The 18655-nt window shown below is 40.7% G+C and overlaps 1 protein-coding gene across 1 annotated transcript in view; it reads left to right on the top strand.

Annotated features, from left to right (window-relative positions):
- LOC120556497 (CUB and sushi domain-containing protein 1-like) overlaps positions 1 to 18655 on the top strand; it is a 348428-nt gene that overhangs the window by 309237 nt on the left and 20536 nt on the right. Inside the window, exons 57-63 of the mRNA XM_039796142.1 lie at positions 130 to 318; positions 1828 to 2004; positions 5611 to 5796; positions 9249 to 9425; positions 10022 to 10201; positions 15975 to 16148; positions 18290 to 18356. Of these exons, the coding sequence (XP_039652076.1) occupies positions 130 to 318; positions 1828 to 2004; positions 5611 to 5796; positions 9249 to 9425; positions 10022 to 10201; positions 15975 to 16148; positions 18290 to 18356 (1150 nt within the window). The remainder of the gene's footprint in view (positions 1 to 129; positions 319 to 1827; positions 2005 to 5610; positions 5797 to 9248; positions 9426 to 10021; positions 10202 to 15974; positions 16149 to 18289; positions 18357 to 18655) is intronic.

Genomic DNA, 18655 nt, shown 5'->3' with positions numbered 1-18655 from the left:
TTTGAATACTAGTTGCATTAGTACAATCTATATCCTGCTATATCTATGTGAACCACAAGTGAAGAAACATTCCCATCTATAAGAACTATTTAAACAGGTTCTAACAGTGTATACTGCTCTCTTCTGCAGTGGTAAACTGTTCTGACCCCGGTCACGTGGAGAATGGTGTGCGCCAGTCTGGCCAACGTTACCCAGAAGTCTTCAGCTATGGTGTAACTGTGGCAATCCACTGTAAACGTGGCTTCTACCTCCTGGGCTCTGCGCTCCTCACATGCCAGCATGATGGACGGGCGGACCGACCAATCCCTCGCTGCCTAGGTATGGATGGACAAAATACAGGAAGTATAGACTTTTTTGTGTTGAGTGAAACAATGTCCATACAAGTTTAGGAGACAAATGAGACAGAAGCAGAGACAGAAAAAGCAATAGATGGGCATTCACAGGCCTACAATGAAAAGTTTGTCCTATTGCGAACAGGCTACAAGTTTTTGGAATTCTGCAAAAAACAATGTCTACAAAAGTTTTTCGTGCTGAACACAGGTAGTCATAAGCAGGTGGTTTTGTATTTATTTTTCTTTGTATTTGTCAGGAAAAGCCATTTGAGGAGTGAAATGGCTTGAAGAGCCACTGGGAGGAAGATGAGGAGCGAATGAGAAACTGAGAGAATAAGAGAGGGTTCAACAGAAAAAATGGGTGGAAAGTAATCATAAAAAGAGGGCAAGAGTATGAATGAAAGATGCTTAAAGGTTTGAACATGTGTACGGAAAAAAAGGTATGCATGTGTCTACTCGGGCAATAGGCTTTCTTGTCAGAGAGCTACCATGGCCGATAGAAACAGAGATTTAACTAGAGAGCAGAAGGAGGCGGATTCTGAGATTGAGAGAAAAGCACAGGGAGGCGAACAGGGCCACAGAACAAGGACAGTAACAGAGAGGTAGAGACGGGGAACCAGACAGAGAGGAAGAGAGGGGCAGATGCTGGTGAGATGCTTGTGTCTGTGCATCGAGCATTACATTTAAGAAACAAGGTCTTATCGGAAAATTGGGGGGAGAGGGGTGATGACTGAGGGGCAAGGAGAGGATGGAGTAATACAATCTGGGAGTAAGGGGAGATATCGGAGGACCTTTGAGGTCATTTGGCAGAAATAGAAAATCAAGAGCAGTTTCATATCTGTGTCCTCCAGAACCATGTGCTCTGTAAAACATAGATTTTTCCTAAATTGAAGAAAAAACTAGAAGAATTGTTTCACTGATGTCACTGATGTTTGACACTATGGAACGGTTTCTACTAGTTTTTTACACAGATAAGTTATTTGAGATAAGTTATTGGTTCTCTCTCAGGCATTTCAATTAAACTTGTAAAGAATGAGCTTTACTGGGATGACTAATACTGCCATACAGTGTAAGCAAAGCAGTATGGGTTCTGTATAATCATGTGTGTATGTATAAGTTATATTGCAAAATTACAAAAGGCAAAAAAAGGGGTGCAGCTAATGGTTAAGGCACATACCACATAACCAAACTATCCTCAGTTTGATTCCAGCTTTTGAAAAAATGCCAAAAAGGGGGTTAAGCAAATGAAACCTTCTGTGTAATATTAAAGTTCATAACACATTTGCTAAATAAATGTCTTGTAAATTATTATTTAAAAGAAACTCAGATGTAGTGTATAGAACCCTCTTTTTTTCTTTCTTTCTTTATTTTCTGTGTGTGTACTTTAACACACACACACGCACACACACACACATGACATACACATACACATACACAAACACAAACACAAACACACACTAAAGCTTTCTCTTTCAATCTCCCACTGTTTCTGTAGCTATTTCCTGCGGTGACCCAGGTGTACCCCCTAATACAGTAGTATCTGGAACCAACAGTTGGACATACGGTTCAGTACTGCAGTACTCATGTCTGCCTGGAGGGGTGCTGGTGGGCAACGCTACCCGCCACTGTCTGGAGGATGGCACATGGAGTGGACCGCCCCCATACTGCACTGGTAAAGGCACACTGGTCGATAAAGAAGCATGAAGTTGAAGCTGAAGTGGTCTTCAGCTGGTAGACTAACAGAGTGTAGATAAGTCTGTTACCCTGTCATGCATTTGCATATATGCTGTTCAAAACAGGAGGATTGTTGGCTCAGTTTTTTAAATCTAAAGCAGTAATCCAGCAATCACAACCATTGAAATCACCAGCATCTACATTGAGACTGCCAACAGGGAAATGTGTATCATGAGATTACAATAAATGCTTTTTGGATGAAGTTTGTTAAAATAAACCAGAACAAGAACCCACTTAAAATAAAAGGAAACTCTGTGACTTCAGTAAACTGAGGAATGAAACCTGTTTAGTTAGTGAGCAAAAAAGAAAATTGGTTCAGCTGTCAAAAATAGTCTTATCCCATCTGGTGCAATAAGAGTGAGTCATATCACACAGTCCAATCAGTATGAAGATGTCTTCAGTGTGTGTTGCTGCTCCAGCATACATACTGAATACTGCCGTCTGTAGCTTACACTGTGCTATATGACAATAGCAGGTACTAACTACAACTGACAGGTATATTTGATTGACAGTCAGAGTCCCTGTGTATTTCAGATTTCCATATAGCACTTACTTCTTCGACTGGATTTGCTTTTGATGTTAGATCAGTGGTTATAATGTACTGTATTCAGATTACAGTGGAAGACTTTCAACTAGGCCACTACACAAATAACATAACATACCAGAATAAACATTATAATTTTAAATCAGTTAACTTTTTACTAACAAACTGTATGTATATTTGATTATATTTACCTACTTTACAGCTTACTGAAAACTAGCCACTCTATGACCATGCTGCCCTTCTTTGCACATGGCATTCTCTTTGCTCTTCAAAAATAAATTTAAGAAACAAGTCTTGCTTTTCCTTCAAGGCCAAACGAGATTTTTTCCGCCACCTTAACATCTTTGCTGTACCATGAAGCACTGAGATTGACTACAAATTTTAAAGCCCTTTCTCACCTTTCCATGCAAGGGTCGGATGGTCTGCCTTGTCCACCCGTAGACTTAACCATTGGCATAGTCTGCTTTCATCTTACCTACAGATCTACATCCTTCAAAATAGTTATGGGAGGTTATTGTCTTCGCTCCCAGAACCTATTCCTACTATCTGTCCCTAAAGCCAGGACTTAATTGTGAAAAATATGACATTTAAGTATGCTGCTCCCACTGCTTGGAATCAGTTGCAAAATAACCTGAATCTTCGGGAGCTGGTCTCTCTAGATGCATTTAAAGTGATTTTAAAGGACTTGGAGGCAGGCACATCTGGATGTAGATGTTTAGATTGATTGATCGCTGATGTTAATGACTGATTGATATTTTATTATTCTTTATTTTGTTCTTTGGTTTTCATTTTAAAGTGCTCATTTTATGCTTTTTGGCTTTTCCCCTTTTATTTATTGTGTTATATACAGTACAGGCCAAAAGTTTGGACACACCTTCTCATTCAATGTGTTTCTTTATTTTCATGACTATTTACATTGTAGATTCTCACTTAAGGCATCAAAACTATGAATGAACACATATTGAATTATGTGCTTAACAAAAAAGTGTGAAATAACTGAAAACATGTCTTATATTTTAGATTCTTCAAAGTAGCCACCCTTTGCTTTTTTTGATAACTCTGCAAACCCTTGGTGTTCTCTCAATGAGCTTCATGAGGTAGTCACCTGAAATGGTTTTCACTTCACAGGTGTGCTTTGTCAGGGTTAATTAGTGGAATTTTTTCCCTTATTAATAAAAAAGCAAAGGGTGGCTACTTTGAAGAATCTAAAATATAAGACATGTTTTCAGTTATTTCACACTTTTTTGTTAAGAAAATAATTCCATATGTGTTCATTCATAGTTTTGATGCCTTCAGTGAGAATCTACAATGTAAATAGTCATGAAAATAAAAAGGAAACGCATTGAATGAGAAGGTGTGTCCAAACTTTTGGCCTGTACTGTATCTTTTTACATTACATTGCCTTACATGTCATTGAGCTGACGCTTTTATCCAAAGCGACTTACAATTGCTATATATCAGAGGTCGCCAAAGGCTTGTGTCATATCCACTATGCCATTACCACCACATTTTGTGCACGTTATAGGTTTACAAAGTGAAAAAGCCCAAAGTCCACCCCAAAGGGACATACCATCTTCCACAGAAAACACTGTCCACAAACTGCTTCAAACAACTCCATTGTAGTCCAGCCTTTACTTCCGTGACAAATGCTCGTCACTTTGTAACACACGTTATAATGCTCACATAGCTGCTAGGCATGCCCTCATACTCTGCAACTGACTAGCTAGTAGTGCTTACCTAGCTACTGCGCATGTGTGACTCCCAACAAAGATGGAGTAGAAGTGTGATGCCTCACTCTGTAGCTAAAACACACAGGGTGAAAAGAGGAGCTGCAGCAGTGTGCAGTACAACAAAAAGATAGTGTTTTTTGAAAATTAAACCACATAAACCTATTCAGGTACAACCTTTAAATACAATAATGAACCTAAAAAAGAGCGTAATATGAGCACTTTAAATTGTTTGTGTGTGTTTTGTTTTTGTGTCTGCAACAGTGTGCCCGTCTTGGCCAAGATGCTCTTGAAAGAGATGTTTTTCTCTTAGTTAAATAAAGGTTAAATAAAATAAATATTGCCAGAGCAATCAATTCATTTACAATACAGAGAAATAAATATAATCATTACTAGTATAAGCATACTGTACTGTATGTAACGGCTTGAGCTGCATGTGTAAGAAACAGGCAGGAGAAATAAGGTGGAAGAATCCTGGTTTACTCCTCAGGTTGTAAGTGCTGCTCTACAGTAGGCTTACGCAGATCCCACAACACTACAACACAACAACACTGCAACTGATCATTTCCAAACTCAGCATCAACTGTCTCAATAGCTGAAATGCAATAAGCTTACTCTGCTGGCCTCAAAACAGAACGCTCAGCAGGGCAGAATCCATCCTGCAGCTGAAGACCTCATTGAGATGCAAGGCGCTGCATTTGGAGCTGTACCCTGTTAAACTCACAAATCCCTACCGATGGAATTTAAGCTGCTAAAATTGTGACACGCTCAGTGCTTTTAATGCTAGAACAATTTGGTATAGCCTAAACACAAAGTTCAGTTCTACAAAGTTTGTGTGTGTGGGTATGTACATGTGTATTTCAGTGTCACTGTATATGAAAGACTGAGTAGACAAAATATTGAGCATGATGACAAAAATGCTTTTTAGTTGATTTTGTTGACCTGTAGTGTGAATGCATGCCTACATTATATTGCTAGCATCATGGCCCCAGTGAGAGACAACCTCTCGCTCTGTGTTTTACCGTTTACTTACATAAAATCACTAAAACCTATTGGGAGACTAATGGACATCACATGAATGCAGCTGTGGTTTCACATTAACTGTATTGAGTGTATTGGGATTTTCCTTGCATGTGGTTACGTGTGTTTCTATGTTTGGATCTCATCAGTTCAGGACTGTGTGGGGTCCTTAGTTGCTTCAATGGTGTGTGGACCTGTGTTGCTGTTTGTGTATACTTGGTACATTAACTTAATGTCTCTTTTTTCGTTATAGGTGTAAGTCCAGGAATCTGTGGAGACCCAGGGATGCCTCCCCACGGTGCCCGTCTAGGCGGGGAAGAATTTAAAACCAAGAGCCTGCTGCGTTTCAGCTGCGAGGCGGGATATAATCCGATTGGCTCAACCGAAAGGACCTGCCTTCACAACAGCACCTGGAGCGGCACACAGCCTGTCTGTCAAGGTGGGGAAGCGTGGCAAAGACTTTATTTGACTTAAGTGGCTACGTGAAAATTTGACTCTAATGAAAGATGGAACAAAAGTCACTAGACTCCTAGACTGCAACTCACACTCACACAAACAGAAAACAAATCACCTTTATTTTTCAGCAATTACATTATTAATTCCATCATATCACTTGGTATTGATTGTCAAAGCAGTGAATTTTTTCTCAAGTCAAAACTCTTTATTGATTGTTTTGTAGTTAACAAAACTGCTGCTTGCCTTATATAAGGGACTGTGATGCCCCTGTGTGAATTAGGTTTAATTTTGACAACATTACATTTGCTGAACTGTATGTTTAGAAACCATCATACATTTTGATACCCTGTCTCATTTGAGGTTACTCTTTGTTAATCTTTGCTTTGGAGAATACAGTAGCACCAGGCTACTTGGCATGCTGGTGACAATAAGCAACTAATCCATTATCAAACATATAGGTTAAAGCACATTACATACATTGTACACTGTATATTATATGTATATTTTGTATGCTTAGTTTAGTTTAATTTAGTTTAGTTTAATAGTTTATAATGTCGTGGACACTCCCCTTTAATTAACTGTACAGTAAAAGGAGCAGCTTTAACCTCTACGGCTAATTTCCAGCTGTAGTCCCCGGCCAGTTGAGCAAAGCTTACACATTGCTTATACACAGTTGAAGTAAGTATATAATTAAATAAAAAATATATACATACAAAAAATACAAAATAAACAAAATTCACAATTGTCAACAGCAAAAGTTCACTTAATGTAAACGGTTTATGGAAGTAGCAGATTGTACAAAAAATATAAAGATTTAAGTTTGTGTGCGTGCATGTTTATATCCGTGTGGCCCAGATACAAAGGATTGAAGTGTGCCACTTCTAACTGACGAAGCTGGATCTTCCACAGTGCTGTGGTGATAAAGTGTGTCCTATACAACAGCAATTTTCAAAGACACTCTTTAAACCCATGGAGGTTTAGGGGAAATTAAAGTGGGTCCCTATAGTGCTGTAGACACTGGAATACTAAGCTGCTGCCTGTGTTACCTTCCCTATTTCCAACTATGTTGGGTAGGCCGAATAAAGCACTGCTGACATTCAATTCATTCTACTCTGACGCTGATTTTAGATAGATGAGTTGTTCTAGCAGTAATTTAAGTTGATATGGGGAAGAAGAGTGAGTCATATGTTTTAGTATACTCTTCTATATTAATGTGTAGCTGTGTCCCAAAACACCACCAGTAATACTAATTATAGAATACTGAAAAACTTAAAACATTATATTTAATGTTAAACAATATATTTGACTGCTAAATTGCATCTTTTGTTTGAACCGTTTTATACTAAAATGCCATATATTTTGTTAAATAATTTTCATCTGCCCATTTATATAAAAAGTTAATGCCAGTCTGTGGAACATAACTACTTAGAATTATTAAATTTTGTTTATATTTCAGAATGTTAATAGAAACCCACAATGTGATTATCCTGCATGCCAGCAATCAATATTTTTTAGATTGCATTTTATTTTTTGGGGAAATAAAACTCTTTAAAGGGTAACTACCGTTTTTTGTTTTTCAACCTGGAACCGATTTTCGTATGTTTTTGTATGTAAGTGACTGATAGGAACAACAATCTTTGAAATTGACCGGGCTGAAATTTAACCCTATGGGGCAAATGTTCAGCGTCAGTTTGGTCCACTAAAAGTGCTTGTTTTGCCACTGACAGGCTCAGATTAATATTCTAACATTATGGAAAGGATCCCTACAGAGATAGACCTTTTTAAAACCTCTTTGAGACCTTTCTGTTTAACGAGAAACAGCTCTGAGGTCGCTAGCGCTAAACCCACCAGACCCCATGTAAAATAACAATACTTTTAGCATGTATAGAGCCAACGTATTTTCACATGTAAATCGGTAAACTATGTATTTATTTCAACCAAAATTAGAGTTGTGATGGTTGGAAAAGTGGAAAGACAACCCAAAACGGCTTTTCATAGTTTTATTTTGTGTCTGTCGACTTTGAATGAAGTGTATTTTAGGATGCTAAAATTACTGTTCACAATTGCCCTATTATCTTACATTGTAGCTTGTTTCGCCGCTGTCGACTCCAGGTTGAAATACCCTTTAACACAAGAAAACCCTCCCCCAAAAACAGAGCTGTCAAACGCAGGACTCTAAACTGTAGTAACATTAAACAGTAGTCCAACTATGTGGACAGTTTGTTGTTGAGACTGTATGAAATACTGAATTTTACTTCTACTCTTTTGAAACTTGGTTTGTCTTCATGTGAATCACTAACATCAAAATCTAGCCCTCTAGTCTTACCTCCGAGGTGTGTGTCTCTTTTGCGTCTGTGCCAGTGTCTGTGTTTGTGGACCACTAATTATTTACGTCTGTCTACAGTTGTTTTTCATTAAGCTAATAGTGGTTAAAAGCTGATTCAGAAAGGATGAGACATCTATCACTGACACACCAAAGACAAAGCAATCCATACACACACACACACACACACACACACACACACACACACACACACACACACACACACACACACACACACATATATATATACAGACTGTTGCTCACAGCATGTATACTGATAACACTCACAGACACAAACACTAAGCTGCCGTAGACATACACACGCATGGTGTGCTCCACCTACACACACTGTCACACACACTCTTGGACAGAGCTTTCAAGAGCTCTAACTAATGGATCCCATCAATAGGTGTTTGATTGTTAAAGGCCGTCAGTTGTCATGATCTTATTAGTGGAGTGTGCTGGTTGGTCGGTAATTCCTGTCTCTTCTATTAATGTGCTGTGCCTGCAAACTAAAGATCGATGGATCACTAGTTTGGACCAGAGACGTAGTCCCTTGCCATCTGCATTCTTGTGTTGTCCAAGTCTTACAATTTACCAGACCAGTAGTGGTTCTAAACGAAGGAGAGCTAAGAATGGATAAAGATCCTAGCCTTGACTTCCCAAGGAAAACTTGTTCCACAAGAACGAAAGGGAACCCCTAAGATTCTAACAGTGCATTGTATAGGCCATGACAATCTTATTTAGAACACTGTGGCATACAGGCAGAACCAGGCAACAACTGTTATTGGAGCAGTTTAAGGCTCTGTGCTTTGTTCAGTGGCAATTTGGCAGTTATAATGGGTGCTGTAGATGTATTAGCAGCCTCTAGCACACAACTGGAATACTCTACAGCTGCCAATCAGAGCTGGGAATCAATCCAACACCTTTTAGTTATTAATCTGCCTCACTACCTGAAGGACATATTTTATGTTATTTCCAGCTGACTTCAGTGATACGCTCATTATTGCAGCCACCACTGATCAGCCTTGAGTGACAGCGAGACAACATTGCTCCCACTGATATTATCACTATGATTAATCCCCGCTGTTTAATATTTCCTCAATCCTCAGCTGTATCGTGTGGTAACCCTGGCACCCCAGCACACAGCAGAATTGTCTTCAGTGATGGCATCACCTTTGGCAGCTCAGTTGCTTATGCATGCTGGGACGGCTTCAAAACATCAGGCCTGACCACCAGGCACTGCACAACAAATGGGACATGGACAGGACAACCCCCAGACTGCACTGGTAGGATACCTTTAATATCATTGCTTCTTCTGTTACTTGTACTGTTGTTATTATTAGTGGTAACAGCAGGGGATGAAGTCATTGTTATGAAAAATGGCACCACATGTACTATTGCAAATAGAATTAGTGTTGGTACATGCATAGTGGTGTTTTTTTAGTAAAGGATCCAAGAGTAGTATAAATTGTGCATGGACTGAAGCAACTTGCTGCAGTGCAGGTACAAGCCTTTGCATGCGTAAGGTTGTTGTGTTCGAGATTTCAACTTGTATAGTTAAACAGAGCCAGACAGAGGTTTGGGGAAAAGGGAAAAACAAGGTGGGGGGGTAGAGGAAAAAAAGCTTCAGGAAAGTTACAGTAAGAAAGGCAGTCTGTGAGAGAGTTGAGTTGGAGGACGAGGTTAAGGGGGCAGCAAGAAAACACACAGAAAGCACAGTGAGTTGTAGTTGTTTTAAAAAGATTAGATAAGATAATTGTGTCCAAAACGGTTACTGCCCTTATGCACTACTACACTACTGCAGGTTTGCTGGAACAACAGATATACACTCTAAATACTGTATTCCTGACTTGTCCTGTAAAATATCTCTTTCCTCCTTAAGTGATCAGTTGTGGAGATCCTGGCCCAGTAGCCAATGGGATCTATCTAGGAAGTGAGTTTGCCTTCAACCACACGGTGACCTACCGCTGTAACCCTGGTCATCTGATGGAACCCCCTGGACACAGCGTTCTGCGCTGCACTAAAGATGGGACCTGGAACCAGACCAAGCCCAGCTGTAAAGGTAAGAATTTGTCTTGCAAATACAGTAGATTTGATTTATAATTTATATTTGTCCGAAAATACTGGGTTTTTAAAAAACATATTTTGCATATGCTTGCCTTAAATTTGGTTATTTTCATAAATACTATTTGATTTGTTTTTTGAAATAATTACAACAAAACAAGCTTAATAAACTAATGAAAAATAAAAATAATGAATACACATTGAAGAGACTAACAAATTAATATATACATTCAACTACTACTACAACTTGTCATTGTCAATTTTTCAACATTCAAAAGTTATTTGGTTCTTAAAGAGTTTTGAATGAAATATGTACTAAGAGAGACATTTTACAATTAAAATAAACATAACACTTTCAGCAAACACCGTTCTATTTTTAGAGAAATTAAGTTTGTTTCAACTATCAACAGTAATTTTGAGAGTTGATATTGACATCCCATCACAAATTAATAATTAATCTTTATGCGTTAATGTATCCTTAATTTACAGTTGAAAAGTCTAAGTGTAAAAGAAATGTTCAAATAACAAGGTACTTAACAATGAAGGATAACAAGGGCAGTTTTGTTATAGAGCTGTGCAATTGCAGAAAAAAAGCTCCACAAAAACAGGTGACAATTTAAAAAAGAACAATAGTATTTTAAGGGAGCTGGCATACTAAAATAACAGATTGTGACTCTAACAAGTGACTCTGACAAAGTATTACATTAGGGTTTATTTCCTGAAACCCTTCTTTTTTTCACAAACACAAAGGGGAAAATAAAAAAAGAATGCATTAAAATAAAATGAATTTGAGTTTCACAACAGCCCATATTTAGAGTTTAGACCATAATACTCAACAACAGTAACAGGGAATGTTTCCTGAGATCCTCCCTGCCGTTTCTTCTCACAAACAGAAAATCTCCTGCTGGCTCCTGTAGTTGCAGAGGCTTTGAACTGAGATGAAAAAAACTGAGAAAGCCGGCAGAGAGGCTACTGAGAGTGAACCAGAGAGTGATGCAGAGAGAGGAAAACCAGAGAAGTAAAAGATACTGTAGGTGATAGAAAATGAGACTCGGGCAGGAAGTTTAAAAGAGAAAATTAGAAGGAAAGAGGAAGAATGGGAAACGGTGGAGAGATACAGGTAGAAAATGCTGCTAGTCCTATCTCTTTCTGTTTCTTTTCCTTTTGTTCCTCACCCTCCTTTGCACATCACTTTTCTCCTCCTCTTTAGGTTCTACTTCCTCTCTTCACATGTTTTTGTCCCCTCTGTTTTTTCCCACTTCAAACAATCCACACGTTCTCATTTGATCCTATTTTGGAACAACAGCTTCCTCATACACAGACACACACATGCACACACAGAAAGTATTGTATGGAGGAGTTGTAAGCCATGAAAGTGTAGCTTGACAGGCAGAATGAATCAAGTGAGGAAGAAATAGAGATTGATAAGGGAAGTAATGAGGTGGAGGCATTGGGGAAAGAAAGAAAGAAAGAAAGTAAAGGGAGGAGAGAGCGGGAGGAAGAATTAAATAGATGAAGAGGTGTAGTGGAAGAAAACATTAACTAACAGAGAGAGGAGACACAAAAATGATGCAAAGAGTCAGAGATTAAGAAAGGAAGAAATTGGGATGAGGACAAAGAGAGAGTCAAGGTGGTGAATGAAAAGGGAAAAACAGAGAATGTGATGAGCCATCAGTGGTGCTACAAGGAGAAAGTGACAGAGAAGAGTGAGAGAGAGGAAGCAAGTGATGGGAGAAACAAAAAGAGGCAAATCAATACCTGCCCCAAACCTGTAAACACACAGTGAGAAAAGGGATTAAGCCCATAAAATGTGTTGGCTGTGCCAAGAGAGATATACCTAAAAGACGAAGGGAGGGAGGGAGGGAGGGAGAGGGAGTAATGGTGTAAGAGGGAGACCAAGAGCAATGGAAAGGATAAAAGAGGACTGGAGCTGGGACAGAAGGACACGGAAGAAAGGTGCAGTGAGAAAGAGAAGAAGGGCTGGAGGGAGATATTGAAAAAAAAGTAGGAAGACAGAAAGGAGGCAGGGGACCAAAGTGTAAGAAAGAACAGAGTGGGGAGAGGAAAGAAGAAAGAGTGGGGAGAGGGAAACGGGTGTCAGTGATCGCAGTGACAGTGAGTGAAAAGCAAAGGTGCACATGCAAGCGGGGGGAGTTACTCCTCCAGACACAATGCCAATCTAGTCTATTCACAACAGGGGAGAGACAAAGAGAAAATGAAAGAGTTCAGAAACCTTCAATTGCAGTTCTTTTGGGCTTCAGAGACTTGCAGAATTATTATTGTGGAATATTAACTGCTCAAACCAATAAGAGTTTTTTATTCTATTTTTAGACAGCTGGAGTTTGATCCCTAGGAACAAAGTTGTTTTTGAAAACACTCATCTAATTATTAATTTGAATCCCCATTAGCTGTTGGCTACACAATGGAAAGCAGGGAGGGACTGGGAATGAAAGATGGCCCCTAGAGGTTTCGACTCAGAATGGCTCAACAAATTCCCCAAATAGTCTACATTAGTTGTTAGTCTCTAATTTATTAATGTTAAGCACTACCATAACCGTTCATGCATAACAATCAGTTCAACATTTTGAAAGTTTGCTGTAGCATGTCAACCTTTTTTTAATGTCCCACCCCATCCAGGCTGTAGTGGGTCGGTTTACGAAAGGTTTCATTGACTTTATGAAACATTTCAACAAAAGTGTATCCCTAACTGTCTTCTGTTGTACTGCTTCAACTGCAATATGTTGACTAACAATTGAACTAGTATCACTGGGCTCACTGGGCTGCCCTCTCTACTCTATCGCCTCTCTGCTGCCAGAGCCTTCAGACTAACTATGAGATAAATAATTCATTTTTAAACATTGGCTGCATCAGCCTCAAGGGACTTCATCCTCTTCTCTCTCAGCTTTTCAACAACACCTGTGTGTGTGTGTGTGTGTGTGTGTGTGTGTGTGTGTGTGTGTGTGTGTGTGTGTGTGTGTGTGTGTGTGTGTGTGTGTGTGTGTGTGTGTGTGTGTGCGTGCGTGTGTGCGTGCGTGTCCATCTTGCTCCACCATGGCCCAGGTAAAGTTAAAATGGACTGGACCAAAAGTTATTGGCTGGGAGAGAGAGGCTGACTGATGTAATACCCCACTCGCCTGGGCCAGTCAGTCACAGAGCACTTAGTTATTTTTATTATTGCCAGGGCTGGGATTATTTAAATAAAAATTATATTTTGCTTTGCATCAGCCCCAATTGTCAAGCGGCCCACGGGGTAAACTCCCGGTGCTCCAGATGACCAGTCCGTCACTGAAGGAAAGTGATGAACAGCATGCTTTAAAAAACTGCATTTGACATTTTCTTGTGTGCAGGTGTGAAGATTTTTATAATGGAACTAACAACAAGCAGAACACGTTGTAGAGTGGAGAAAAATAACATCGGGAAATTAAACTCTTTTTGTGGGAGGATGACTTTGGGGAGATGCAAGGCTTCTCCCGGACGGTGACATACAAAGCCAGAATTAGTCATCTGATTAGTTTGCTGCTGCGAGCACCCAGCAGTTGCCTAGAAACTGCAATGTTACAAACAAAAGATATTTTTTTTAGTACAAACTTTTTTTGTTAATTGCACTTCTGCATCCAAAAGACTGGTCATAATGTAACCGAGAAAAAACAAACAAGATAAGAGATTGACAGAGGAACAAAACAAAACCAAGAATATAGGGAGCAAAACAAAAGAACAGAAATAGGGAATAGTTAAACAATGAGAGACGGAAGATGTCCATATGGTGTGTATATTTAGTATTACTGTTGAAGCAATACTTGTTATATTACTGCATTTTGTCCATACATTGATTTCATGTGCTCATTGCTGCAACTACAGTATATACAGCACGTGTGTGTTGTCTGTTTGTGTATCTGTGTATGTCTGCCTCTCTCTGTGTGTATGCTTGTGTGCACTGTATATCATCATAGCAGGGTGAATGGAGCGTGAAACCATCTGTCTCCTGGTTAGATGAGAATTGCACCGACTTTATTAGATGTTTGAAACCATGCAGATGGTTATCATTATCTTAGGGCGTTAGGCACACACACACACTCAGGCATGCACACACACAGATGTTGATCAGGGTATTATGAAGTTATATGCACAGACGTCTATGCTCATACAACCCACTTGCATGTATCAAGCAATCGTTCGTGCACACAGTGGGTTTCTAAAATTTTACGATGAATTATCACAGACTCCATTCTCTGTATATAACAGATGCTACCATTAATGCATATCATTTGATTTGATCCGCTGGACCATTTGATATCAACATTGGTTATGTGGGGCGGTCGAGGCTCAGGTGGTAGAGCGGTTGCCTACCAATCGAAGGTTGGTGGTTAGATCCCTGACCCTGCAGTCCCGTGTCGAAGTGTCCTTGGGCAAGACACTGAACCCCGAATTGCTCCCGATGCTGCGCAATCTGTGAATGTGTGTGAATGTTTATCTGATCAGCAGGTGGCACCTTGTACGGCAGCCTCAGCCACAGTGTATGAATGTGTGTGAATGGTGAATGGTTTCTTTACTATGTTAAAGCACTTTGAGTAGTCGTTAAGACTAGAAAAGGGCTATATAAATATAGTACATTTACACTAGCAATTTCCATAGTAGCTGTATGTTTGTATGAATTTTAGCATTACATAAATAGCAAGCCCACATAGTGAGTCTCAAGTATAACCATGTATTTCTTCCTAAAATCCCACAATCTAAGACTGTAATGTTTCAAAAGAAGAAGGTTCATAAAAAAGGTTTTCTTGTGAATAATATTGACAGCATTTTATTTAACAGAGTTGAGATAAAAAAATATCACAATTCTCTTCCAAAGCACAAATGCCATAACAGACAATGCGAAACCCTAAATGCCCTTTCAGAAACTCTCAGTCCATATGATGACCACGGTTTATATTGGTTAAGCAATTTAAACGTGGTGGCCTAGGTCATCAACTGCTTCAAGACACTAAATGTCCATATGGGGATCGCGGCTGTCTGTTGGTTTTGCTGTTCTTTGTTTTCACTTAAAGTCATGCCTCCCATCTGCAGCCATCTTGTCATATACCATTTGGAAATCCCTCAAAGGAAGCACTTTTTATTTACTATAAAGCAGGGATTAGAGAGGGTAAGCACAGGGAGTGGATCATTGGTCAGAACTATGTGGTGTTTTCCTGCATTTTTCCTGGTGCATGCTGGGGTTGACACCAGCCTCGACATGACTGGAAACTTAAGTATCTGGCTTTAGCAACTGTTACAATTTTTTTTTCTTTAAAGAGTATTGTATCAATCATTGGTTAATATCCTCCACATCTCAGGGCTACATATCCACCAGGGACAAGTCTAAACCGCGGAAGTGGCAGTCTTATTAGAAGCAAATTTATTTGTCTGTACTGAAGATAAAATTGGAGATCTTAGAAAGCAATCAAATGAAGTATGAATATCCCATTGTAACTGTATTAGCCATCACTGGCATACTATCTGTAAAACTACCGGTAGCTGTGTTGCACTGCTAGCTACAGTGTAAGAGCAGTGTCAGTGTGCATCCAACAGTGAACTACAATGTTATAATAGTAATGTACATTATCTGATATCCTGTGTGTGTGTGTGTGTGTGTGTGTGTGTGTGTGTGTGTGTGTGTGTGTGGTGTTTGTGTGTGTGTGTGTGTGTGTGTGTGTGTGTGTGTGTGTGTGTGTGTGTGTGTGTGTGTGTGTGTGTGTGTGTGTGTGTGTGTGTGTGTGTGTGTGTGTATGTTTCAGTGATCCAGTGTGGAACTCCTCCTCAAGTACACCATGGGAAAGTGGAAGGAACCGACCATTCATGGGGCTCAAGTGTTAGCTACAGTTGTTTCCATGGTTACCAGTTGTCCACTCCTGCTGTGCTAACCTGTGAGGGGAACGGGACGTGGACCGGAGACGTAGCACAGTGTTTGCGTAAGTTAGCTGGCCTTCTCTACTTAGTAGCTTTAGCTGATGTGCATCACTGTTTCCCTTTCAGTAATGTTAGATAGATAGATAGAGATACTTTATTTACCAATAGCTTATACACATCTTATACACATAGGCACACAGACAATATGACATCCACGCACACATTAAAGTCCGGATCGGGCCGTATTTTTCTGTCCGAGGCCGGCCCGCGTCCGACGGAGCCGTGACCGAACCCGGCCCGAGCCCGACAGGTATTAAGAAATTTGTGTCCGAACCCGACCCGAGCCCGACACAGTTAAAATCTCATCTTTTTTCCTCATACTAATGACACATGTAGGCTACGTTTGTTTGTGTGGAAAGCCCGCTTTTGTTAAGCAACTCTAGGAAGGCATTCGGAAATGTCAACAGATGAGCGCATCAGCGCACACGGGGCAACAAGCGCACGTTAATCAGCTGTTAAAATGTTCAATGTGTTAACCTTTCCTCATCGCTTCGTTTCCGACCGTGATCAGAAAGCCAGGGGAGACTGGTTACCTCCAGGGCCGACGTTATAACATGAATAACCACTAACTCTGCTCCGGTTGCATCTACAACACGTCTGCTTCCTCTTTCTCTATCTCTCTTCTGCCCACTTACCACACACACACACACACACACACACACACACTGAGCTCTCTTAGGAGCCGCAGCACCATTTTACAACAAATGCCTTATCGTGCTGATGTGACCGAGCCCGACCCGGCCCGTCGGGTACCGTCGGGACCCGTCGGCCTCGGGTCGTGTATCCATGCCTTAGCACACATACAGTACATACTACGGTGTGGAAAAAGTGTGGAAAAAATGCAGAAAGGTGCAATGGTATCCTAGTGCAATCAGTCCAGTCCAGGGTAGTCCAGGGTGGTTTATGTGTATGTATGAAGGCACCCAGATGAAGGCATGGTACAAAGGGCAGTGTGCAGAGCAGACTTAAACACTTAAGTCAATCCCCCTCCTCCCCTTCTGTGTAGCATTGAAGAGTATAATGGCCCTAGGGACAAAGGATCTATGCAGCCTGTCAGTTTTGCAAGACAGAGACAGGAGCCTACTACTGAACATGCTCTTCTGCTTGGAGAAAGTGGTGTGCAGGGGGTGGCAGTCATTGTCCATTATAGAGAGCAGTCTGCTCAGGGTCCTCTTATCTGCAACTGATGTCAGTGACTACAGCTCCATGCCCACCACAGAGCCAGCTTTTCTCACCAGCCTGTCCAGTCGTCCAGCATCCCTTTCCTAGTGCTGCCTCCCCAACATACCACAGCATAGAAAAGGACACGACAGACTGGTAGAACATAAGCAGGAGTGTGCTGCAGACATTGAAGGACCTCAGCCTCCTAAGGAAATAGAGCCTGCTCTGCTCTTTCATGTAAAGTGCATCAGAATTGGCAGACCAGTCAAGTTTATTGTCAAGATGTAACCCCAGGTACTTGTATGTACTGACAGTCTCCATATCCACCCCGTCAATGGTGACAGGCAGCAAGGGAGTGGCAGGCCTCCTGAAGTCCACCACCATTTCCTTGGTTTTGGTGGTGTTCAGCTGCAGCTGGTTAGTCCTACACCATCCCACAAAGTTCTCCACAAGGCTTCTATACTCCCCCTCCTGTCAATCCTTGATACACCCCACAATTGCAGTGTCGTCAGAGAATTTATGCATATGGCACGACTCAGAGTTGTACTTGAAGTCCGTGGTGTACAAGGTGAACAGTGCAGGAGAGAGAACTGGTCCCTGTGGCACCCCTGTCCTGCTGACCACAGCCTCAGATGTGAGGTTCCCCAGTCTAACAAACTGGGGCCGTTCAGTGAGGTAATCTGTGATCCAGGTCACCAGGCTTGGGTCCACTCTCATCTGTAGTAGTTTGTCTCTCAGCAGGAGGGGCTGGATGGTGTTGAAAGCCCTGGAGAAATCAAAGAACATGATTCTCACAGCACTGCCTCCTTTGTCCAAGTGAGAGTACACCCTGTGTAGTAGATATAGAGTGGCATCCTCCACTCCCACCTTCTCCTGGTAAGCGAACTGTAGGGGGTCAAGCGCATGGCGAACCTGGGATCTTAGGAGGTGGAGCAGTTCAAACAGAGAAGAAGTGCTAACTGTATTTGTTGTCTCATTTAAGCTGTCCTGTGTGGCGATCCTGGCTCTCCTGGAGGTGGATTCAGAGAGGGGAACATCTTTTCTTACAGGTCAGTGGCTAGATATAGCAATCACTAACTTACACTTAGACACTGTTTTTCACATGTTCGTTTATGATAGGTTTGTATTAACACAAAGGAATGTTATATCTTCATTAAAATCACAGTACTAATTTGTGGTGGCCCGCTGTGGCTGAATTTTTGTCACTGCCCTGTATATGGCTTTTTTAATAACTTTACCGTATGCCAACTAACATTTTGTCACTCAAACAGGATTGTGACATTTGCTGTAGTAAACGATTCACAAAGATGGTGTTGATAATAACTTAAGAATTATTGCATGTGCTTCA

Source organism: Perca fluviatilis, chromosome 3, assembly GCF_010015445.1.
Source record: "Perca fluviatilis chromosome 3, GENO_Pfluv_1.0, whole genome shotgun sequence".
NCBI classification, from domain to species: Eukaryota; Metazoa; Chordata; class Actinopteri; order Perciformes; family Percidae; genus Perca; species Perca fluviatilis.
Note: the sequence above shows the minus strand (reverse complement) of the source record. Positions and strands in the feature narration are given on the sequence as shown.